Below are 25219 nucleotides of genomic sequence, written 5' to 3' on the forward strand. Positions count from 1 at the left end.
TTATGTTAACAAAAAAACCATGAAGGAGAAGGAACTTGAAAAACAAGTTTTATTGGTGGTGGGGGGTAGCAATGAACAGCTGATGTATTGAGTCACAAATCATAATGCTCTACCCAGAAACACACCCCAGGAGGCAAACAGCATACATGTGCATTATTCCAGAAATGCTGACACTGACTTAACTCTAACAGAGCCAAGCTCAATGTTTTCAGAGAAAACAGATTTCTTCTGACTTGAATAATCAATCTTGAATCATAAGTTGAGCTTTTATTTTTCTACCGTTTCAATCTACAATGAAATTACTTATTTGCTTTGCCTGTCAGTCCTGAAAAATGCAGTTTTCTTTTGTTAATTTAAGCTATTTCTAGATGGACCTGTGTAAGTTTTTGTTGGATGTGCTTTCGTATATATAGGTGAGACATGTTCTAAGTACATAAGAACATGTGGTTAAAGTACAGAATTTATTAGCTGTGCATTTAAGGATACTTCATAATTTCAGACGATAATATACTATTTATATCATATGCTGAAATATGAGAAATGGAATGATGATTCTGTCAAGACTAATATCATTTATTTTGGAATTCATATATACATAACTATACATACAAATTCCAACTTACAGAAGAACCTTCTGACCACATAGCTAGATCGAAGGTTAAACACCATAGTGTTTAAGAATATTGGTTTTAGGGGCACATGAATCTTAGACCAGATCCTGGCTCCCTTAATAGCAGCACAATTTTCTACTTCTCTCTGCACATCAGTTTCCTTATCTATAAAGCGGGCTTCTTTTTCATGTGAGGGTGAAATGTGAAAATACGTGTAAAACATTCAGTACAGGGTTAGTGTGAAATAAACATTCAATAAATGGCAGCAATTATTGTCAGGTGGATAAGTGTAGATGCCACTCACTTTTAGAAGTATGTTAGCGGAATTAAGTGGAGCAATCTTTGCACCCTAAAGATATTTAAAATTTTAAATGTAGAATCTAATTAGGAATCCAAAATGTGTTACCCGATATTCTTAGGATTTTCTTTGAAGGGATAAAATTAGCATACAAACCAGCATTAAATATTGCAAGGTATATTGAGATACCTTTTATACTATTAAATTTTCATAATGACTTCTTTGTATTGCTTGACTTAACAGCTCTTCTCATATGATGAATGGTTTGTTTGAGTTTGATTATTTTAACTAATGACATTCTTATACTCATTTGCAAATAATTTAGTTTTCTAGTTTGTAATCTAGCAGATTTATAATCTTTTTTGGTAACTGTGATAGGTTAAAGATGGCCACAGATTCTTTACTACTGTCTCATGAAAATATGAAGTCTTTGTTCCCTCCTCTAGAATCTGGGTGATTTTTATACATGTTTGATCAACAGAATACATCAAAGGATATCTTGGGCCACTTCCTGGGCCCAAGCCTTACGTGACGAGCAACATCCACTTCTCATCTCATCAAAGATCTTGGAGCCCTGAGTTTCTGTATGTAAGAAGTCTGGCTATCCTCAGTCGGCCTTGCTATCAGAAAGCCCATGCTGTCCACATGCAGAGGCCATATTGACACAGGGTGAAAGGGGAGAGGAGAGAGAGAATTTCTAACTTACAGAATCGTGAGATATAATGGTGTATTGTTAAGTCACTAAGTTTTAGAGTAGTTTTTAGTAACAAGAACAGTGGTTATAAGTCTAACAACACTTCATGCCTTCTTCTAATGGTTATTCTCCAAATGCTAGTAGCCCCAGAAATGTAATATATGATGATGTGTAAAACTGAAGTTCTATTATTTTACTTAATCATATCCCTTGAATTGGACTGTTAGATGTTTGTCAATATTATAGGAAAGAGTATAACACAGTCTTAGAGTATTATACATTTTCATTTTTCATAATATTTCATTTACAGTAATTTATCATCATCTTCAAACTCTTATGTAGGATTTCACATGGTTTGACTTCTGAGTTATTTTCCCCAAAATAAGTTCTGATAACTTTTAATTTTAAGTTTCTATAGATGACTATGGAACCTGGGCATTAAAACTAAAATGGCAGAGTGGATGGTAGACTAGAAGTGTTTTGACAAAGATACTATAGGAGGTTATCCAGAGAGAAGGAAGCTGAAGGAAGAGTACACACATAGAGAAAATGTTCAGTAACCCTGTTGGGTTGGAGATGTGTTTCAGAAATGCCTCCTGGTGGGAGTAGGTGAGGATGCAGTTGATAATCCAGAAGCTAGGTGATGCACACACCAGTGATTTGAAAATTGCCGAAGCATCTCAGACCTTTAAATCACTCTCTTTGCCTATAGGCCCAGACTGGAGTCCTGGGAGCTAGAGAGAATAATGTCTACCGGAAAACAAAACACATTTAAAAGTCGCTTATTGAAACCAAGGGAAAAGGAGAGATTGAAATGTGTTTCAATGCCAAGTGGAAATTAATTGTTCAAGAACTCATCATTACAAGTTTCAGAAGTATTTAAAGTTACTGATTTTTGTTTAATATGTTGTCTTGTTTTATTTTATTAAATGTAAAATACTTATAAGGATATTCAGAGTGATTTTGAGTGGTTCTTTAGTCTGAGCACTCCAATTCTGTTTTAACTGTTGATTCTCAGTTTCTTCAACGTCCAAGTCTTTCATCACAATGGTTTGCAGGAGTGCACCTTTTGAAGCTGTGTGAATTCAACATTTAGCAAAAACACTCAAGTCTAAACAACCTGATGAGGTTAGAAATTATCGTTCCTATTGGTTAAATGAGGGAACTGCCACCACCGAGAGCCTCAGTGTGCTTGCCTAAGGTCTTATGGCTGGTAATCCATATCTTAACCTTTCCAGATCAGACCTTGTTCATCAAAAACTTCTTCTGCTTGGAAATGTAAAACAATAAGTGTGTGAGGTGGGGCAAAATGGTGGTGATAATTTGTACATCTGAATGTTTGGTGGAAAAGATTGGCTTTCAAGGAGTAGAGTTCATTCTTGCCACCCACATTTGCCGAGTATGGGTTCTTGTCCACTGGCACTCTGCTTTTGGGGGGGTGCAGAAGTAACCAAATGGCTTGCATGACTATTTGTGTTCTGCCTCAGCAACATTCTGCCCACATTCTCTGACTGGCTAGGTGTAAGATGTGAATAGGTTTAAGACCACTAAGTGGATTGGAACCATTTACTTTGTGTGACGAATGCTTTTTTTTTTTTCTTCCCTGGGGGATTGCCTCCCTAGTTTTGGTTTACTTTGCCTTGTATATTACAGTGCCATCTTTTTGCCAAAATCACTGAGTATGGAATAGGCGTAGTATTAGAAAGGAGAGTAGAAACATGCTGGATGTTAGAGAAAAGCTAGAGCTGATATGTGCCAGATGATGCACACACCAGCAATTTGATAATAGCCTTTATATACTTTGATGCCTTGAAGCCAGAAAAGTAATTTAAAAGTATTGAACTTGCTTTTATTGTAATTCATAGCAAATAATTAAGTGTTCTTTGTGAAAGAACCAGTAGTACCTGACTAGGTGCCAGGTCCTCTGTTAGGTGCAGAAAATGATGACTTCTCACTGAGCCTTCTGTCCTGGTTTTGGCCGAGTCCTTAAAGGGTTACTATTTCAGAGGGACAGCAGAATGAAGTGTTTAATCATCAAATAGCTCTATTTTTAAAGCTACACATGTTTCAGGCGTATTGAAGGGAAAAGAGATAAATGCCCAAAGTGGGACTCTGAATTAATAAAATTTGGAGAATGACTTGCTCAATTTGGTTAACTTGGTTATTAAGGGTAATTACAGCTTTTGTAGTGATGACTGTTAAGATAAAAGACCGTATCTATTATAGCTTTGAACTTGAATCTAACATTAAGAACATCTTTCAGGATGAAACCTCTCTTTAGGGAGGTGAGCAATAAAAGAATGTTGCTAGCAAATTAATAAAGGCTTGGTTTTTTAAAAATTTCTTATTCTGCAAAATGGAAATTTTCTAATTAGAGAAATGTAAGCATGCATTTCTGTAAGCATCTGAGTTTTATGGAGTTCTTTTTTCTTCAAAATCATAGAAATCATTGTTTAAAGTTGCCAAGAATATTTAGCATCTTGTTTTTAAGGACCTCAACCTCTCTGAGTTTTAGTTTTCTTATCGCTATGGTCTGAATGTTTATGTCCTCCCCAAAATTTTTATGTTGAAATTCTAACCCCCAAGGTGATGGCATTAGGAGTTGGGGCCCTTGGGAGGTGATCAGATCATAAGGGTGAAGCCCTGGTGAGTGTGATTAGTGCTATTATAAAAGAGGCCTCAGGGAGCTTGCTTACGCCTTTCCCCATGCGAGGACACAATTAGAAGGTGCCATCTATGAGGGGCATGCCCTCACCAGAAGCCAAATTTGCACCTTGATGTTGGACTTCCTACCCTCCAGAACTGTAAGCAGTAAATGTTTGTTGTTTATGAGCTACCAAATGTATGGTATTTTTGTTATAGCAACCTAAATAGACTAAGACACTTACCTTTAAAATAGAATAGTAATTCTGACTGTGAAGGGTTATTGTAACAAGTTAATGATAAATGATTGTAAAGCCCTAAATATGATGCCTCTAGCCTATAGTGGGCACCCAATAAATGGTGACTATTAATGGGAATATGATTATTTAATTTTTAAGATTGTACAAGTCTTATACTATAAAATACATACATACTGTAAGTACTATAAAAATACATACACTAAAATTTTTTAGTGTACAGTTTTGAGTTTGGACAAATGCATATCGTCATGTAACCACCACCGCAGTCAAGATAGAGAACAGTCTACCACCCCCCAAAAATTCCTTCATGCTGTCCCAGTCCCTAGCAACCACTGATCTGTTCTCAGTCCCTTTAGTTTTGCCATTCCAGAATATCATATCAGTTGAATAATAAGCTTGTGTGTGTATACCCTTTTGATTCTGGCTTCCTTTATTTAGTATAGTGTATTTGAGATATTATGTGTACATCAGTGGGTTTTTGTTGTTGTTATTGCTGAGTGGTATCCTCTGTATGAATGTACCATAGTTTGTTTATGCATTCACCAGTTGAAGGACATCTAGATTGGTTCCTGTCTTTCACATTTACAAATTAAGCAGCTGTAAACATTCTTGTACAAATTTTTGTGTGAACATAAATTTGTATTTCTCTTGGGCAAATCCCGAAGAGTGGGATTGCTGGGTCATATGGTCAAAATACATTTTAACTTCATGTGAAACTGCCAAACTGTTTGCCAGAGTCTATGCCATTTTAAACACTCTTCAAACAACAATTTATGAGCATTCCAAATTGCTCCACATCCTTGCCTGCAGTTGCTGTCAGGTTAAAAAAAATTTTTAATAATTGTAGCTATTATAATACATATATAATGGTATCTCATTGTGATCTTAATTTGTATTTTCTAATGATTAACAATATTGAGTATGTTTTTTGTCTGCAATTTGCCATCTGTGTATCTTCTTTGGTAAAATGTCTTTCTAAATTTTTTGCCCTTTTCTGAAAAAATGGACTATGTGTTTTAAAGCAGTTTTAGATTCACAGAAAAATTGAGCAGAGATTTCCCATATACCCCTTCCCCCCAACTTATGCATATTCTGTCTCATTATCAACATCCCCCACCAGAGTCATACAATTGATGAACCTACACTGACATTTTATTATGACCCAAAGTCTACAGTTTACATTAGAGGTTCGCTCTTGGTAGTACGCATTTGATGGGTTTGGACAAATGTATAATGATACATGTATCCACCATTAAAGTATCAAACAGAGTAGTTTCACTATGCTAAAAATCCTCTATGCTGTTCCTATTCATCTCTTCCTGCACCCAAACTCCTGGCTGCCACTGTTCTTTTTACCATCCTATCTATAGTTTTCTCTTTTCCAGAATGTCATATAGTTGGAATATTATAGTATGTAGCCTTTTCAGATTGGATCACTTAGTTAATATGCATTTAAGTTTCCTCTGTGTCTTTTCTTGGCTTAATAGTCTTTTCTTTGCCCAGTTTTATTGAGTTAAACTCCTTAATGAGTTTTGAGAGGATTTATGTATTCTAGATCCAAGTCCTTTATCACATGTACAAGTTGCAGGTATTTTCTCCTAGTCTGTAACTTGTTTTCTCATTCTCTAAACAGTGTCTTTTGTAGAATAAAACTTTTAAATTTTGATGAAGTCTACTTTATCAATTTTGTCTTTTATTGGTCATGCTTTTGATTTTGCATCTAATATTATCTTTGCCTAAATCGAGGTTACAATGATTTTCTCCTAAACTTTTTTCTAGCAGTTTTATGGTTTTAATTTTTTTATTTAGGTTCATGATCCACTTTGAGTTAATTTTTTATAAAGTATATAATATGGATTTTGGTTCATTTTTTTTCACATGAATATCTAATTGTTCCCAGCACCAGTTGTTGAAAAAACTTACCTTTTCTCCACTCAATTGACTTTGAACCTTCAATTGACTATATTTATGTAGGTATATTTCTGAACTGTATTCTGTTCCTTCGATCTATGTGCCTATCCCTTCATCACTAGTGCAGTTTTGATTACTGTAGCTTTATAGGAATTCTTAAATCTTTTGTCTTTGTCCTTCTTACAACTTTGCCCTTTTTAAAAATTGTTTTGGCTATTCATTCTATTGCATTTCTTGTCAGTATACACACAAACACTTTTGAGTGAGGTTATGTAGAATATATAGATCAATCTGGGGAGAATTGACATGTTAACAGTATTGAGTTTTCCAATCCATGAACATGGTAACCTCCCACTTTTCAATATTGTCTTTGATTTCTTCCATCAGCGTTTTGTAGTTTTTAACATAGAGACTGCACGTGTTTTCTTAGAATTATAAGCCAAGATTTTTTGGTACTAAGATAAATAGTACTTTTTGGGTAAGTTTTGATTTCCATTGTTCATAATTAGGATATATATCTACAGTTTTTTGTTTGATTTGAGTTTTTTTTTTTTTTCATTTGAACTTATATAATATGACCTTGTTATACTTACTGGTTCTAGGAGCAATTTTGCCCTTTCCCCTTGATGTCTTTAATCCCCTTCCCTTGCTTTATTGGCCTGTCTAGAATTTCCAGTGTGATGCTGAATAGAAGTGGTAAGAGCAGACATCTTTGCCTTGTTTCTATCTTAGGGGAATAATATTCAGTCTTTTGCTATTATTGTGTTAACTATAGGATTTTTTGCAGATGCCCTTTATCAGGTTAAGGAAGTTCGCTCCTATTCCTAGTTTACTGAGAGCTTGCTTTATCATGAAGGAATGTCAAATTTTGCCAAATGCTTTTTCTGTATCTGTTGAGATTATCATATGGTTTTTCTTCATTAGTCTAAATATGGTGAATTATACTAATTTATTTTTGAATGTTAAACTAGCTTTGCAGTCCTGTGATAAACCCTATGTTGTTGCGTATTTTCCTTTTCTGATATTGCTTAATTAGATTTGCTAATATTTGTGTTGAGACATTTTACTTCTATGCTCTTGAGGGATATTGATCTGCAGTTGAGCCTACTTGTAATGTTTTCATCTGGTTTTAGTATCGGGGTAATAATGCTGGCCCCATACGGTGGGAACCCTTCCCTCCTCTTCCATTTTCTGGAAGACATTGTGTAGAATTGATAGTATTTCTTAAATGTTTGGTGGACTTTTCCAGGGAAACATCTGGATCTGTATTGTTAGAGATTTTTAACTGCAAATTTAATTTCTTTAATTAATTTACAACCATTTAGATTATTATTTCCTCTTGAGTGAGCTTTGGTAGTTTGTGACTTTCAAGGAATTTTTTCATTTTATCTAAGTTGTAGAATTTATGAGCATAAAGTTGTCCAGAGTATTCCCTTAGGATCCTTTTAATATCTCTGAGATCTATAATGATGTCACTGCAACCTCCACCTCCCTGGTTCAAGCAATTCCCCTGTCTCAGCCTCCAAAGTAGCTGGGTTTACAGGCACATGCCACCATGCCTGGCTAATTTTTTTTGTATTTTTAGTTGAGACAGGGTTTCACCATGTTGGCTGTTGGAGTTTCTCAAACTCCTAACCTTAGGCAATCCGCCTGCCTCAGCCTGCCAAAGTGCTGGGATTACAGGCGTGAGTCACTGCGCCTGGCCGACGTGCCCTTTTTTTATTCCTGACACTGGTAGTGTGTATCTTCTCTCTCTTTCTTTCTCTCTCTCTGTCCCTCTCCTCTTTTTTTTTTGTGTGTGTGTGTGTGTCAGCCTGGCTATAGCTTCATTGATTTTATAAATCTTTTTAAAGAACCACCTTTTGTTTCATTGATTTTTTTCCTGCTTGTTTTCAGTCTCATAGATTTCTGATCTCTTCCTTTCTTTTGCTTTCTTTGACCTTGGTTTCTCATTCTTTTTCTATTTTCTTAAGGTGGATATTTAGATCATTGATTTGAATCCTTTTTATTTTCCACTATAAGCATTTAATACTCTAAATTTTTCTCTCAACACTTTTTTAGCTGTATACCATAAATTTCAAAATATTTTTTCATTTTTATTCAATATGAAGTATTTTCTGATTTTCCTTGTGACTATTTCTTTGACTTATGAGTTATTAGAAGTATGTTGTTTAATTTCCAGATATTTTGGAATTTTTCAAATACCTTTTACTAATTTCTAAGTTAATTCTGTTTTGTCAGAGAATGTATACGTGGTGTGATTTCAGTTCTTTTAAATTTGTCAAAATTTGTTTTATGGCCTAGGATATAGACTGTCTTGGTGAATGTTTTTTGTACATTTTAAAATAGTAGGTTTTAGCTGGCACAGTGGCTTACACCTATAATCCCAGAGCTTTGGGAGGCTGAGGCGGGAAGACTGCTTGAGGACAGCTATAGTTTGAGTCCAGCCTGGGAAACATAGTAAGACCCTGTCTCCTCGGGAGGCTGAGGCAGGATGATTCCTTCAGCCCAGGAGTTTTAGGCTGCAGGGAGCTATGATCATACCACTGCACTCGAGCCTGGGCGACAGAGGAAGATCCTGTCTCAATAAATAAATAAATGAACAGTAGGTTTTTGTTTGTTGGTTTGTTTCTGCTAATGTTAGGTGAAGTGTTTTATAAATGTCAGGTTGAGTTGGTTGATATTGTTCATCTTAGTCCTTTTTGTGCTGCTGTAACAGAATATCTGAGACTGGATAAATTATAAAGAGCAGAGATTTGTTTCTTACAGTTGTGGAGGCTGGTAAGTCCAAGGTTGAGGGCCCCGCATCTGGCAAGGGCCTTCTTGCTGCATCATTCCATGACACAGGACAGAAGGGCAAGACAATCACGCATGCAAGAGAGTAGGGTAGAGGCCCCAAATCATCCTTTTATCAGAAACCTACTCCTGAGATAACTGACCCACTCCCACCATAACAGCATTAATCCATTCATGAGAGTACAGCCTTCATGACCTAATTACTTCTTAAGGGCCTCACCTCTCAACACTGTTGCATTGGGGATCATGTTTCTAACACATGAACTTTGGGGGACACATTCAGACCATAGCAGTGTTCAGGTATTTGCTAATTTTCTGGCTACTTGCTCTGTTAGTTACTGAAAGAAGAATGTTGAAGTCTCCAAATATAATTGTGGATTTGTCTATTTCTCCTTTAAGCTCTGTCAGTTTTGCTTCCTGTATTTTGAGGTCTTATTGTGAGGTGCAGCAGAGTCATCTGGGATTATGTCTTTTTGGAAAACTCTCCCTTTTATCTTTATGTAATGCCCCTCTTTATACCTGGTATAGTATTCCTTGTTCTCAAGTTGGCTTTATCTGATACTGATATGGTCATACCAGCCTTATTTTATAGTGTTTTTTCATGGTATATCTTTTTTCTTCCTTTTACATTTAATCTGTGTCATTATATTTACAGTGGATTTCTTATACACAGTATAAGAAAGATTTAGGTCTTGTTTTTTAGCCTGATTTGACCATTTCTTTTAATTTGTATGTTTAGACCATTTATATTTTATATAATTATTGATGTGGTTGTTGAATTTAGGTCTACCATTTAATCATTTGTTTTTTGTTTATCCCCTCTGTTTCCATTCATCTCTTCCCTCTCTCTTGCTTTCTTTTGGATTATTTATTTTACAAATATTTTATTATAATTTAATTTATATTATCCTTTGTGTTTGTATCTCCTAGAATATTTTTGGTGGTATCAGCATTGTAGTAAACAGACCTAAGCTTTCACAGTCTACTTGAAGTCAATATTTTGCCATGTTAAATGGCATGTAGAGTATAACAAAAAATACATATCTGTATATATATATAGTTTTGTGGTTGTTAGGCTCTACATGCCATTTAACATGGCAAATATATATGTATCTTATATATATAGTTTATAGATACAGTTTTTATATATATTTTTCCTTTACTCTCCCTTTTTTATGTTATAGTTGTCATGTGCAGTACCTCTATATGCATTTAAAACTCCACAAAATGGTGTTTAAATTCTTGCTTTTAACCGTCATACTTTTAAAGAACTTTTAAGTCAAAAATAATCTATTTACTGAGATATTTATCATTTCTATTGTTCTTCCTTTATTCCTGAACTTCCAAGTTTCCTTCTGATACTATTTCTCCTCGGCGTAAAGAATTTCCTTCAACATTTCTTTTAGAACAGATGTCTTGGCAACGAATACTGTAAATTTTCCCTGATCTGGGTATGGTTATGTTTCATCATCACTCCTGAATGATATTTTTGCTGGATATAGAATTCTCATTGACACTTCAGTTTCTTTTAATGCTTTAAAGATATTGTTCGTTTGTATTCTGTTTCCTGATGAGAAATTTCTAATTATTCAAGTCACTATTCTTCTATATATGGTATTTTGATTTTCTCTGTTTTCAGGATTTTTTTTCTTCATCTTTGCTTTTCAGCAGTTTATGATATGTTTGGGAATGGTTTTCTTTGAGTTTATCTTATTTGAGGTTGGCTAAGCTTCTTGGATCTGTAAGTTCTTATCTTTCTCCAAATTTGGGAGGTTTTCATTCATGATTTCTTCCAATTTTTTCTTCTCCTCATCTTTTGGGAATCGAACGACATAAATGTTAAACCTTTTGATATTTTCTTACTTGTTTTTAAGGCTCGGCTCATTTATGCCTAGTTGTTTTTCTCTCTTTTCTTCAGTTGAGATCATTTCTAGCTTCACATTCACTGACTTTTCCCTCTGTCATCTCCATTCTGCTATTGATCCCATCCATTTAATTTTTAATTTCAGATATTGTTTTATTGGCCCTAAAATTTCTGTTTAGTTCTTTTTGTATAGTTTATATTTCACTTGTGAAAACTGTCTTTCTATTCCTTTCAATAGTGTTTACTTTCATCTCATGGAGCATAATTACAGTAGTTGGTATCGAGCTTCTGACTGATAATTCTAACATCTAGTTCATCTTGCTTGGTATCTGTTGACGGTTTTTTCCCCTTGAGAATTGGTCACATTTTGCTGTTTCTTCATAAGTCACATAATTTTGAGTCCTGGACATTTTGAATATTGTATCATGAGAGCCTGGGGATTGTTTAAAGAATTGAAATCCTCAGGAGATTGTTTTAAAAAATTCCTTAAAGCATGCAACAAACCAGGGTAGATTCAGACCATAAATTGTTTCCCCTCCACTGGGTGATAGTTCCAATGTCAGTTAGTTTTCAAAGCCTTGGTTATGCTGCCTTGGATCTGCCTCATGCACATGAAGTGTGACCAGGACTTCTACCAGTTTGTACACAGAATTCAGAGATCCCCCTTTCCACCTCGTGGTTTGGGGGTCCTTTTTCCCGGTGCTTACACCAGCTAGATAAGGGTTCTCAAGTTTTTGCTGCATGTGTCGTTTATAAAGTTCCCTGGATGGGGCTAATTTTATTTCAATGCTAGGAGAAAAAAAAGAAGAGGAAACATAATGGCAGGTCACCCCCATCAGGGTTGCTTCTCCAGGTTTTATTTTATCTCTCCAATCTGCTTGCTCTTACTTTTCAGAATCCTCAGGGTACTACTTTTTGTATTTTCTCCAAAGTTTTTGTTGTTGTCATTGGGAGGGACGGGTGTGGGCTTACCCCATCTTCACTAGCCATGTTGTATTTTTAATTGGCATTTTAAAATATAGAAATGCAGATTGTAAATATCTGTGGCTTAGATAGGTTGTGGCCCTTTTTGTTTTCTGTTGATAAAAGCTATTTGATATTTAAAGTAATAGATACTCTTACATAGCAGTCCCCAACCTTCTTGGCACCAGGGACTGGTTTCATGGAAGACAGTTTTTCCACGGATGGGGGGTGGGAGAGGATGCTTTCGGGATGAAACTGTATCACCTCAGATTATCAGGCATTAGTTAGATTCCCATAAGCAGCATGCAACCTAGATCCCTCACATGAGCATTTCACAATAGTATTCGTGTTCCTACGAGAATCTAATGCCACCGCTGATCTGACAGGAGGCTGAACTCAGACGGTAATACTTGTTCGTCTGCCATTCACCTCCTGCTGTGTGGCCAGGTTCCTAACAGGCCATGGCTCAGTTCCTGACAGACCACAGACTGGTACCAGTCTGCAGCCTGGGGGCTGGGGACCCCTGCCCTAATGGAAGAAGCTTGTTTATTTTTAATGAGGAAGAATGTAAGCCCTATCTTTTGGACAAATAAAACATAAACAGTTTTCATTCCTACCATTATTATGCATTTAACTAACAAATGATTAAAACATAAACAGACATGCACACATACCTTTTCAAAGAAGTAGTGTTGTGAAAAGCTTTGGAATACAGGTATCTGCCTTGCTTTGAAATTTAAGTAAAACTTGAACTTTTAAAATTTGTGAAATATTTGCTTGAATTTTCTACCTCTTCGAAGAATGTAGAAAGGAATAATTTATTGGACCTTAATTATTCAAATTATGAGTTATGCCTTTATTCTAAATGTATGATTGCCTTTCCTTTGAAAAACTAGGGAAATTTTGATTATGGTTTAGTAATTTTCCTCATGAACATATAAATTTAGTGATTTCAACTATATTTTTAAAATCAGTTCCTGATTAAATCATTTAGGGAAGTATGTTTAAATGAATTTTATTTTTGAAAGACCTATTTTACTGGCTTTTCTGTGCCCCAAACTATTCACATTTTCTCTCTTTTCTTCAGAAAAGAGACATATTTACTGACAGATAAATATGCACACTAATTAATAAACATAATAAAGTTTGAAATTATAAGGAGAACGGGAAGTTATTTGTGTCCACTATATGCCTTGATGATTTTATTGTAAAAAGTAATTTTAGAAAGTAAATTCAATTTTTGTGCAGAACCATTTGGAGTGATATATTGCAGTATCCATGTATAGAGTCTGTAAATTGGACACTGGGATTGTATATGTTATTGGCATTTTTGTCTAAAATGTCATACAAGTAAGAAGTTGATTACTATTGGCATTTGTGAAATATGAAGTATATTTTATTATGTAAGAGTATTTGGATATTTGGTTCAAACTTTGGATCTACTATCCTTCTTTCAATAAACTCTCTGTGGGATTTGTGGCTTACGTTAAGGAGAATTGAGTTATAAAAATGACTGACTTGGATCTATTTTGAAATTGTTTAAAATTTATAATTAAGTTGATAATTTAAATAATTTAAATTTAAAATTTTAAATATAATATAAATTACATTTTTAAATTTTAATAAATTTAAACAATTTAACTTGATAACATTGGATATTTTTATAATTTTTGAACATTTATTTTCCTTTCCTCCTTTAAATTAGGTGCTCTGTGGATGTGTATAGTTTTAAACCCCCACTGCAAGTTGGAGCAAAAGGCCAGTTGGCTAAAACAGCTGAAGAAATGGAATAGTGTTGATGTCTGTCCATGGGAAGATGGAAATCATGGCAGTGAATTACCCAACTTAACCAATGCTCTGCCTCAGGGTGCAAATGCCAACCAAGGTGAGTCTACCATAATGTTCTGCTTAAATTGTAGCTACTTAATTATGCATATGTGCTTATAATAGTAACTTACAATGTATATGGGAAAATGATTTTACCAACTTAAGAACTTACAACTCCAGTACTTAATATATGTTGACTGTGAGTGTATGTGTGTCTGTTGGTATGTTTTAAATTTAACTGAGATATTTGTACACTTTTTTATATTCTCAGAATACGGATGGATATAATACTTATATACTAGTATGTGTCAAAATGGCCTATTAATGATTTATTATGGACATTCTTCTCTAGTTTAAAAAGATCATGGAGTAGGATGGTTAATATATTACTTTTAAAACAAACTATCAAGAGGCTTGAGGAGCTATATGTTTTTATCTTTGTTGGTCAATCCATGTTTGATCTACTGCATAATTTAGTCACTTAAAAATTCTTAGTTTTAAAATGTAGTAAGGAAATATTTTATGACTCGACTGAAGGACATAGAATGCTGTTGACATTTTACTGGGAAATTTTTTTATTGTGAGGGGTTGTCTAGCATAGTTGTCCCCACCTGCTGTAGGCTAATAGTGCCCTCCGAGTTTTGGGACAACCAAGAAATGCTCCCAGACATTTCCAAAAGAACCTCTGTCTCTCATTTCTGTCCTGTTTTTGTTTGTTTGTTTGTTTGTTTTGTTTTTTAAGCTCCTCCGTCTCTATTGTACATATCTATTCAACCCAAGTCTCTCCCATCTTTAAAAAACTTCCTTCCTTGGCCCCATTTCCCTTCTACCTGCTGCAGAATGTTCTCTTCCCTTTCAAAATGAAATTCTTAAGTAATTATTTCTTGCCAGTAGAAATTTTATTAACTAATTCATGGCGCTATTTTTGCATGATTCAGTGCATTTTTTGGGAGAAAATTTGAAAGATTTTAAAGTCATGATAGAAGCAAGGTGGGAATTAAATAACATTAGGATTCAGAGTCAAGACTACATTCTCTATGTACTAGCCACATGCGGAATTTGTACTACTAGAAATAACTGGAACAATGTGCTGAGTTTGAATGTGATGTTAGTATAGTGTTTTTAGTCTCTGCAAAGAAAGAAAATGATATGTATTACTCCATAGGGACTTTTCCAATCAAAAAGAAGTTTTAGGACTTGAGAAAGACAATTGTCTGACTCTGCCTTGTCTAGAGATATTTGCCATGGGAATTCAGTATTTGAAGTCTGTCATATCTTTATTGCCCATGCTGATTGTATTTAATAACTTTGAAGAAAATAAATGTATCCCACATACCCCCAGTTTTTTTCCAGGTGCTCAGAATTTTTAAGTTTAATTGTTCAACATTTATTCTCTTCCATTGCTAGGAAAGGGTATGCCTACATCTACATAGGTAATATCCTTAATCCCCTTCTATTTCTACTATGTTTCATTCCCCACTGCTTTTGGGGACTGCTACTCAAACATTTTACATTTTACTTTTTACATTCCATTTGTTCTGTTACCCTTGATTAAGCATGAATATTTCATGGCCTTAGAAAGCTGGTAAGAAATGGTCCAGCCTCCAGACTTAAAGAGTTCATTTCACTTACGGTTTGGCCTAGGTGATACAATTTGGGACCTTGTTTCTAAGGGCAGTGTTTATATCTGTTGGACCTAAAGGCACCAGGGTACCTACTTTTAGCAGAATACCCCCATCCTTCTGAGGGGCTGTCAGAAGAGAGGAGGTCTGGTAGCGTTCATACCTGTAGTGCCTTCCCTGTACAGCTCAGCTGGCTACCCAGGGTAGAGCTTGTGGTGGCCAATAGAGTCCAGCAGCTGTGCCATTGCGGCTGGACTGAGTGTGCACACAGTGTAGGCCGGGGACAGAATTTCTTGTGTTTACACATTGGAGTGAATGTGAAGGGCTTATCCAGGCTCTGCCTCTGCTGAGGTAATTTGTTAGAATTAATGAATAACAACATTGCAATCTATACCCTTTGAAGGAGAATAATTTTTAATATACCAAAATTATAGCCAGTTTTATAATTTTTTCAGTAGAACAAAAATATCTCCTTTTTACTTTTCTTAATTTCCCAAGTTTTCCTTAATCAGCATGTATTACTATTTTGTGTACTTTATGAAAAATTCTTACAAATATATGTATTTATCATTTAAAAAAATTGATCAAGATAATTATTTCTCTTTTTTCAATCTTACTGCAAAATTGAATAGCCACCGACATTCAAGATTTTAAAAAGTTGACTAATTTTGATACCTAGTCAAACCAAATTTTTAATTGTATATCTTCTATGTCTAGCTACATACTTAATTTTATGTGTTTCCCATATTATTACAGGACTTGTCATTTAAATTTCATTTCATGAGTATTTAGCCTCTTTTGTTGTCATTGGTTTTATTAGAGCTAACCATGTTGAAAGCCTAGTGTGTGTACGCAACATTTCTTTACACTTATACGGTCACATATAAACATGTGAAAGGTTCAGGTATTTGTTAATGTTTTATAAAAATGGAATCATGTTAACAGCTTGCTATTTGAGCCAAATCAATAGGCAGACCTCTAACTCACTCTTTTAATACATGCATAATACTAAGTTGCTCTTTTAAAGTCTCGTTTTAGTTTTAAATTTTGTTTCTATGATTTCAGCTTAACAAAATAAATGAAATGACAAAAGATACTTACATGAGGCTAAAAAACACTTATGTGAGGCTTGGACTTTGAAAGATTTGATCAATTGACTGTGAGAGGTCATGGAACCAATTTCTTGCTGGGCATGGTTATGTTTATTCTGCTCAGCAAAAAAGCCCCAATAGATTCAAAACGTCCTTAAATGTAGGGCTTTGCCTTCTCCCTTGCAGTTTCTCTATCCATCCACCTCTAGTGAGGAGTCTGGGTGGGAGCCATAACAGATCATCATTATATGTGCCTCTCAAATGATCTATCACACATGCATTTTGATATGTCTACCATTCAGGTACAGATAGCTAAGTTGACCTGAGACCAAACTGAAGTAATGTCTCTTTGTTAAAGACTTGCCGAAAGCCTTTCCAAACCAGCTGAATTAGCTGAATTTGCAGTAAGGGTATCTGTGTTTTAATCTCCACTGTCACTGCCTGACGGTGTGACCTTGGCAAGTCACTTTACTTCCCTTGCTTTTCAGTTCCATCAGCAGAGTAAAGGGGTTGGCGTGGATGAGTTCTCCAGTCTCTTCTCAATTCAGTTGTCCTTTGATTTTTGTGTTTTCCCTTATGTCTGTGCTCAGCCAAAGGTCCAGTGACAGGAAAATGAAATCTTACCAATTAAGGAAGCTCCAGATTTTGCTTCTCATATAATTAAGTCTCAGAACAATGAGGGGTTATACTTGAACTAGGTTAAGTACACATAAATAAAAATAGTTTGTTAACCTGATTTCCAGTTGAGGATTGCTAAAGTTTGTGCCACAGTTGAAGGTAAGTTTAGAGTGGGAACCCAAGGGGTGGGTGTGTAGGTAGAATTTGAACCATATGATCCTTAAGAATTGAATAATCCCAGGAGTTGGGGTGAGAATATCCTTTATTCCCCAAACATTTCTTTTCTCCGTCAGGTCCTGAAACTTGAACCCTCTTCGGAGTGTATGGCTCTGCTCTTTTGTGATGCCCTGGCATACACTATGCTGGGGACATCACACCAGTCATGGAACCTGCCCAGGAGTCAGGAGGCAGCCTGTAGGGGCAAGGTAAGTGCGCTGGTTTGTTTTGTAGCTATGTTGTGTGGCTTTGTGAAATGTTAAATATATGCATTTATGCCCTTTGGGATATAAGGTGGTATTTAAGCATTATATCCCAAGAAGCATAATAGTTTTAATTGTGCAAAACCGCACAATATAGTTAAAAAATACAACCAAAAGCACAACCCTTATGCATATCTTTAAAGGCTGACTGCATAATCCTGAAAGGTTCCATGGCTGGTGTCGCATCTCTTGCATAGTGTTTGTGAGAGCTGTTGATCCCATCAGGGCAGCCCACCACAGCACCTCAGAAGTGGGGAGCAGTGAGTTTTCCTGTGAGTTTTGTGCCGAGTGGCTCCTTTGAGTGTATTTGGCATGGAAACTAGACTTGACAATTCTTTTTGCAGGACGCCTTTAACCTTAGCTTTAATGGCTGCAGAATGTTTGTGTTTGATAAACAAGTGAGTGAATGGTGGCTATTGGGCTGACCTGCCTCTTAGTACTTAGGATGTGAGAGTATTCACCCTTCACCCTTTTGCTTAGGGGATGCAGGACAATGTGTGTGGGTGTGTTCATGAACATCTGGCCACAGAATGGTATGACTGATTTATTCACATGTGAATAATAGCTGACACGGCTTTCTGAATTGTGGAAAAAACAGATTCATCGAACAGGCCACATCGGACAGTGTTCACCCGAGCCATCGAGGCATGTGATCTCCACTGGCAGGATAGCCACTTGCAGCACATTATCAGCAGTGACCTATACACCAACTACTGTTACCATGACGACACTGAAAACTCCCTCTTCGACTCCCGCGGGTGGCCCCTCTGGCATGGTAAGTGACCAAACCGGAAAGACATTTCCATGACTTACTTCTTTGTTTAGTTTCTATAGCATTACTGGAATGGGAGGTGGAGAATTGAAGGATTCAATGGGAGATGGATGAATGCTTGGCAATAGGAGCTGAGTTTTTCATTCAAATCCAAGTTCAGAAATTGTTTCTTGTGTCTTTTTAATAGTATTTTGGGAGAAACATCTTACTATTAAATTCTTTTTTTATGGATATATCTGACAGTGGCAACTTTACCCCCTTGACTTTCTGTTTTAGAACATGTTCCTACAGCCTGTGCAAGAGTGGACGCATTACGTTCTCATGGGTACCCCAGAGAAGCACTGAGACTAGCAATAGCTATTGTTAATACATTAAGACGACAGCAGCAGAAACAGTTGGAAATGTTCCGAACCCAAAAAAAAGGTGAATGTGAAGGAGTTTGTTTCCATTGGAATGGGATTCTTGGTGATGACATTACTAGGTTTTGTGTTCTGGGAGAGATGGCTTTTAGAACTAAAACCATAGATGATGGCTTTACTCACCATTCATTTAAAATAATGGCCGATCTGTGAGAAATTTGGGGCTTTTTTTTCTTAGTTGAATGTTGTAAGCAAAGATTTTTTTTTTTTAATCTCTCAGGTTAGTTACTTTTTTAAGGGGGATAATTTTTTTATTGTTTTAATAACAAGTATGTCTAAATTATTTAAAATGCATGTTAGCTAAATGCCTTATTTTGTGGAAGTGCATTTTAATTCTAACAATAAGGACACACAGCCTGTGCTTGAATCCCAGCAATCCTAACATCCCAAATGGGTGCCTTAGGCAATCAGTTGACGTCTCTGTGATTTTGAATTCTCTTCTGTGCAGTGAGGCTCAGTAGAGGGCCTATCTCTTAGAGTTGTTGAGAAGATTAAACCAAGTTAATTTCTGTAAAGCACTTAAAGCAAAGCTTGGCACAATGTGTAAGCATTCTAAAACTTTTTAGCTGTAATAATTTGTACATCAGGACATGTTACTATATTTACTTAAAGTGACCAGAACAGAACTGGATTTTTCAAATTCTGTAAATGACATTTGATGAGCTGTCAGCTGAAAGAACACATTTAACTTCTCTTTATCTCAGTTTATTAATCTTTTAAATTTTGAATAACCATTACTGAGTAATAGTAATTGCAAAGGGTTGAATTACATGCATAAGACCCTGATCAGATAAAGAAATGTATATGCTTTTTCTGACTAATCCATGTATATGTTGTTCCTTCTATAGGTATAAATTTTATTTTTATGTTTCTTTGGCAGGTTCGTTTTCACTCTGTGATTTTATTTTTCATTAAGAGGGATAGTTTTAGTTGCTGGGTTTTTGTTTTTGTTGTTGTTTTGGTTATATTTTTGTTTTTAATGCTTGGGTGATAATACACATACTAGAGTACAACTAAAAATTATTAAAAGGCTAGAGGTTGGAGCAAGTGTCTGTTGTAACTTTTAACAGTGAAAAAAAGTCAAAAGAAAGGGGGAAGCTCAGATGGGATTGGAATGTGAGAGCCCCGATTGTCATGACTTTGTCCAGTTCGTGATGTTCTTCATATCATCACTGGTGTGTGCAAAATACATTGCTAGGTACTTTGGAAAATTTTTCTGAAATCCTTCTTCCTCCAACACATACACAGCTTATGGTGAATGGAATTTATTTCTGAATAGTATAAAGGATAATATTCAAACGAAGAATGCAGCACTTGTTATACTGTGCAAAAAGAGAGCCAGTTCATGATGATCATCTGATTTTTTAAAAAAATCATTATAAATTTTATGAATAAACGTTGATTTTTAAAATTTGTTTCAAATGTTGTAATAAAAAAGGAAAGTGTAAAAATGTTAGTTCCTAACTAACTAGTGTTCCTAAACATGTTTACATTTGGGTAAGTTACAGAGTATGTTAACTTAGACTCCTTTGATTGTCTTTGAGATAATTCTGTAACCTTTAGGTCTAGACCATTCTTAGACCCATTTCTCTTTTATCTTGCAAGCTATGAAAACTTTTATTTCCAACCATTCTTAGGTATTACTAGGATTACATATCTATACCTATGTCTTTCCCTACTTTTATTTTTGGTAATTGTTTTTCTGTATTTTAAAAATAGGCTTTTCATAGCTGTTACAAGTCTAAAGTACCATAACAGCTACTTGTTATGGGCCAAGATTAGTAAATGGAATATCTTCTACATTTTCAAAATTATTTGGCATGATGTGTTAGCTTATTGATTCTGAAAAAAAACAATTTACTTGATTTATTTTTGATTTCTCGTATTTCCTCAGTTTCCATCACTTGACAATATATTTGTTTATATAAGCACAGCATTTCCTTTAGCCCCATCCATATATACATATGCACACATATATATGTATATGTGTGTATATATATATATGCAAACATATTTATTTGGTTGTTTCCAGGAGTAGTGCTCATGTTTCTTTTTTCCTACTAATTATGTTTATGAAAGCCAGTGACAGAAACTGAATAGAAGGACCTTTTTAAGGAATCTAGGACTCGACTTAAATTTCAATACATTGTGCCAAGCCGTTTTTCCTCTTTTTTTTTTTTTGACATGGAGTCTCGCCCTGTCCCCCAGGCTGGAGTGCAGTGGTGCAATCTCGGCTTACTGCAGCCTCTGCCTCCTGGGTTCAAGCGATTCTCCTGCCTCAGCCTCCTGAGTAGCTGGGATTATAGGCCACCACCACGGCCAGCTAATTTTTGTATTTTTAGTACAGACAGGGTTTCACCATTTTGGCCAGGCTGGTCTCGAACTCCTGACCTCAGGTGATCCACCCGCCTCGGCATCCCAAAGTGCTGGGATTACAGGCGTGAGCCACCATGCCGGCCTGTCTTTCATTTTTATGTACTGATAGTTGACTGCTTAAAACCAGAAGACTTGTGAAGGAACATTGGATTCATGGAATGGCTCTTCAGATATTTACACGGCAGTATTTTTCTTGTATATTTTATATTGTATGTAAATTTTATTATGTTTCCCTTTAAGAAGGAGCTACTAAAATTAGCTGGGCGTGATGGCACTTGCCTGTAAATCCCAGCTACTTGGGGCTGAGGCAAGAGAATCACTTGAACCAGGGAGGTGGAGGTTGCCGTGAGCCAAGATCGCACCATTGTGCTCCAGACTGGGCAACAAGAGTGAAACTCCATCTCAAAAAAAAGAAAAGAAGGAGCTACTATTATTTATTACTTTAGTAAACACTTAGATGTAAAATATTGCATTACTTACAACAATGGAATATATCTTAAACATAGCTTTTTTTCCCAGCATTCTGCAGTTTAACTTGAAAGCGTTAATATTCTGTGAAGAAAATGAAAAGGATTATTTCGTTCAAATGATATATAATCGTCTATTATCATTCCCCTTTATGGCAAAGGTTCTCTCTTAAATGGCTTACAGATTCACACTAAGGAAGACTTTCATAAGGTGATGGGGGTAATTTAAGGATATTCATGTGAGAATACAAGTCTAACCCAAGCTACAGCTGCCTTCAAGTCCTTGATTTACATGACCCAGTTAACACTGATTTAGAGAGGTCTCTTCTGCATATCGTGGTAGAGTTACCAATTGATAATTCCAGTGGGACTTCTTAGTCCTCTCTAATGCCCCCTCCTAGGGAAGTGGGAGAGTTGTTCCTAATTTCTCAAAAGAAAATTTGGAATTCATTTTTTCCTATACAACATAATTTAATAGTGTGAGTAGTAATGTTGACTCAGTACCCTAGACACATGAATTAAATAGATGTTTGGGAGCTGTCCTGGGAATTCAGTACCATTTATATTGACTTACAGATGAACCTTTAGAACTCAAAATAATTGACAAGGTGGGAATTATGGTACCTTTTGATTGGTTTCTTAATTAAAGGAGAATTTCGAACAGAATTCACAACTGATTTATCAGGATGCTGCTATTAAATGATAAAGCCTCTGTTTTCCCCACTTCTTTCCCTTCATCTCCTTTCTACTCCCCCATTTCTCAATTCCCTTTTCTTACACAGAGCTACCCCATAAAAGCATAACCTCGATAACCAATCTAGAGGGCTGGGTTGGACATCCCCTGGACCCTGTGGGCACTCTCTTCAGTAGCCTTATGGAAGCCTGCCGCATTGATGATGAGAACCTCTCTGGGTTCTCAGATTTTACAGGTAAAAGCATTGACATTTGTCTCATGTGCTTTTCTTTTTCTAAACCCTGAATGGCAGTAGTCATTGTTTTTCTCTACATTATGTTTTATGGAACCATGTAGTTAACAGCACCTTTGGTTAGCAAAAGAGCAAGAAAATGGGCACTCTCATGCTTTCATGCAGGCTGCTGCAAAACTGGGAAAAGTCTTAGAGTTGATAGTTGGCAGCCTGTTTCGAGAATCTTGAAAATATTTATTCTCTTCTAACCAGTGATTCTGTATCTACGAATTTATCCACATTTATGACTACTTCTTAGCATAAAGATATAAAATAAAGATGTACATCTTAGCATTTAGAACTAGAAAATCTAGGTGCTTTTCAAATTTGTCTTTGCATTGAAAGTGACTTGTCACTTAAATATTTTAGTCTACTTTAAGGGGGGGTATTAAATGTCATTTAAAACTGTTTTATATCATACATTCCTTGAAAGCTGTGTTTTGAGATTTCACTTTGGCCCATTGAAACTTAAGAATCTTGACTCAAAAGACTGCCCAAGGGCAGTGGATGGAGGTAAGGCAGGGAGTAACGATGTCCGTTTGTTGCTTCTATGGCTGGATGAATTCAAGTCTTGGCCGTTCATAATTTCCCCCGTGATAGTTGCCTTCATGGACTGTGGGTAACCCAGACACTGTCAGGAGGGTGAAAGGCATGAGTCTGAATTCGCTTTCCTTGGGAGTTTGATGGTTGAAGTTTGTTACGATTTATAATAGAAGCACTTTAATGGAGACAAGAGAATGTTCAAAGAATCATTCCTCTTGTGATAACTGATGACTCTTGGATAATAAAAAGGACTTGAAATTGGGTTATATATGTTGTGTTCCCTACTGTTTTTATTATGGAAACTTTTTGAATGCCAAGATTTAAAAAGTGGTGAGTGCAAGTCATCATGTAATTTTACTATTGTGTAATTAAATTTTGTTTTTCTCTTAAGTATTCTTAGTTCATATTTTCTTAGATTTATAGTTTTCTTTGGTGATTTATTTTCAAGGGAGAAAAGTATTTGTAATGTTATATCCCCCAAAACATAAACATTTAATCATTCATGGTCATTTTTAAAAAGATACTGGAAGACTGCACTTTAGCCTAAAAAACATGTTTTCTGGCTTTCTCAGCATTAGTCAATAATTCATTTGCTTGTACTGGGAAGTATAAATGTTTGTACTTATCATATCATCTGCAAAAGTAGTTTCTGAACTCTGATTTCTTTTGTGGCATTTTGCAGAGAATATGGGACAGTGCAAGTCTCTGGAATACCAGCATCTACCTGCACACAAATTCTTAGAAGAAGGGGAATCCTATTTAACGCTGGCTGTGGAAGTAGCCCTGATAGGGCTAGGACAGCAGCGTATCATGCCTGATGGGCTGTACACACAAGAGAAAGTTTGCCGGAATGAGGAGCAGCTCATTTCTAAGCTTCAGGAAATTGAATTGGATGACACACTGGTGAAAATTTTTCGCAAGCAAGCAGTCTTCCTATTAGAAGGTAGCCTGATACAGAAGTTTTCCACTTATTTAGCCAATTTGACTTAGGTGCTAATCTTTCTTATGTTAAAAGTACTATCTGAATGCATGTAATATGGTAGTTATCCTGATTGCTATAGTCATGGGGTATTAAAGACATGTTCGCTGTCTAAAAAATAGTGTCACTGAATAAAAAAGTGTGGATGTTTAGATTTGTATCATTTGATTTAGGTGGTTATATATGATAGCCTGTTACAAAATAGCTGCATTTAATGCCTCAAACCTTGAAAAGAATCTATTTCATTTAGACTGTGTTGTTCCTGAGATAAATGCAATTTTGATATTTAGTGCATTATTATTGGCAGGCACGTTCCTATTTCCTTGATCAATTAAATAATAAAACAGTAATTGGCTGGCCTTCCTCCAAATTATTGGCGGTTACATGACACATGGGTTTTGAATATGTTATACGCACATGCTAACAAACGACTGAAGGCTGCGCAAGTGAATTTCTGCTGCACTGACTGGTTATTTCAGAGGATTCATTAGGCACAGATTCATCAAGGAAAAAGTTTCATAGAATCTCTGAGGCATGGTCTAATTTCCTTCTTCTCATAAAGTTAAGTTTTAAAGGGCCTAACAAATTTTGGCTGACACTATTTTTCAGTTTTTTTCCCCTCTAAAAAGGTAAATGTAATTTGTGTGGTAGTGTAATCTTTTGTGCAAATTTAGGTGGTGTCTAACTATTGCTTCTATCTCTCAAGTACATGTGTGTTATTAGTGTGTTATTATGGGATTCTCTGTGATTGATAGGCTCATAAAGTATGTTATATTCATCTTATGTTCAGAACTACTACATATAGGGAAGGGATTTAGATTTTCAGCATCCCTTTTATTTGTCCAAAGCAAAAGATCTACTTAAAACATTTTCTTCAAACATATTATACTTTTATATGTTTTAGAAATGCATTTTAAAGGGAAAATGCTCTTCAGGTAAACCTTCTTAATAGCATGCTTAATTTTGGTAAAAATTCCTAATAGTAATTTTTTGAAGCACTCTCCTGAACCTGTTTTTTTCC

The 25219-nt window shown here is 35.6% G+C and overlaps 1 protein-coding gene across 1 annotated transcript in view; it reads left to right on the plus strand.

Annotated features, from left to right (window-relative positions):
- ZSWIM6 (zinc finger SWIM-type containing 6) overlaps positions 1 to 25219 on the plus strand; it is a 213126-nt gene that overhangs the window by 174565 nt on the left and 13342 nt on the right. The window contains exons 5-9 of the mRNA XM_054487360.2: positions 13746 to 13925; positions 18276 to 18452; positions 18726 to 18872; positions 22494 to 22640; positions 23902 to 24162. Coding sequence (XP_054343335.1) covers positions 13746 to 13925; positions 18276 to 18452; positions 18726 to 18872; positions 22494 to 22640; positions 23902 to 24162 — 912 coding nt within the window. The remainder of the gene's footprint in view (positions 1 to 13745; positions 13926 to 18275; positions 18453 to 18725; positions 18873 to 22493; positions 22641 to 23901; positions 24163 to 25219) is intronic.

This window comes from Pongo pygmaeus, chromosome 4 (genome assembly GCF_028885625.2).
Source record: "Pongo pygmaeus isolate AG05252 chromosome 4, NHGRI_mPonPyg2-v2.0_pri, whole genome shotgun sequence".
NCBI classification, from domain to species: Eukaryota; Metazoa; Chordata; class Mammalia; order Primates; family Hominidae; genus Pongo; species Pongo pygmaeus.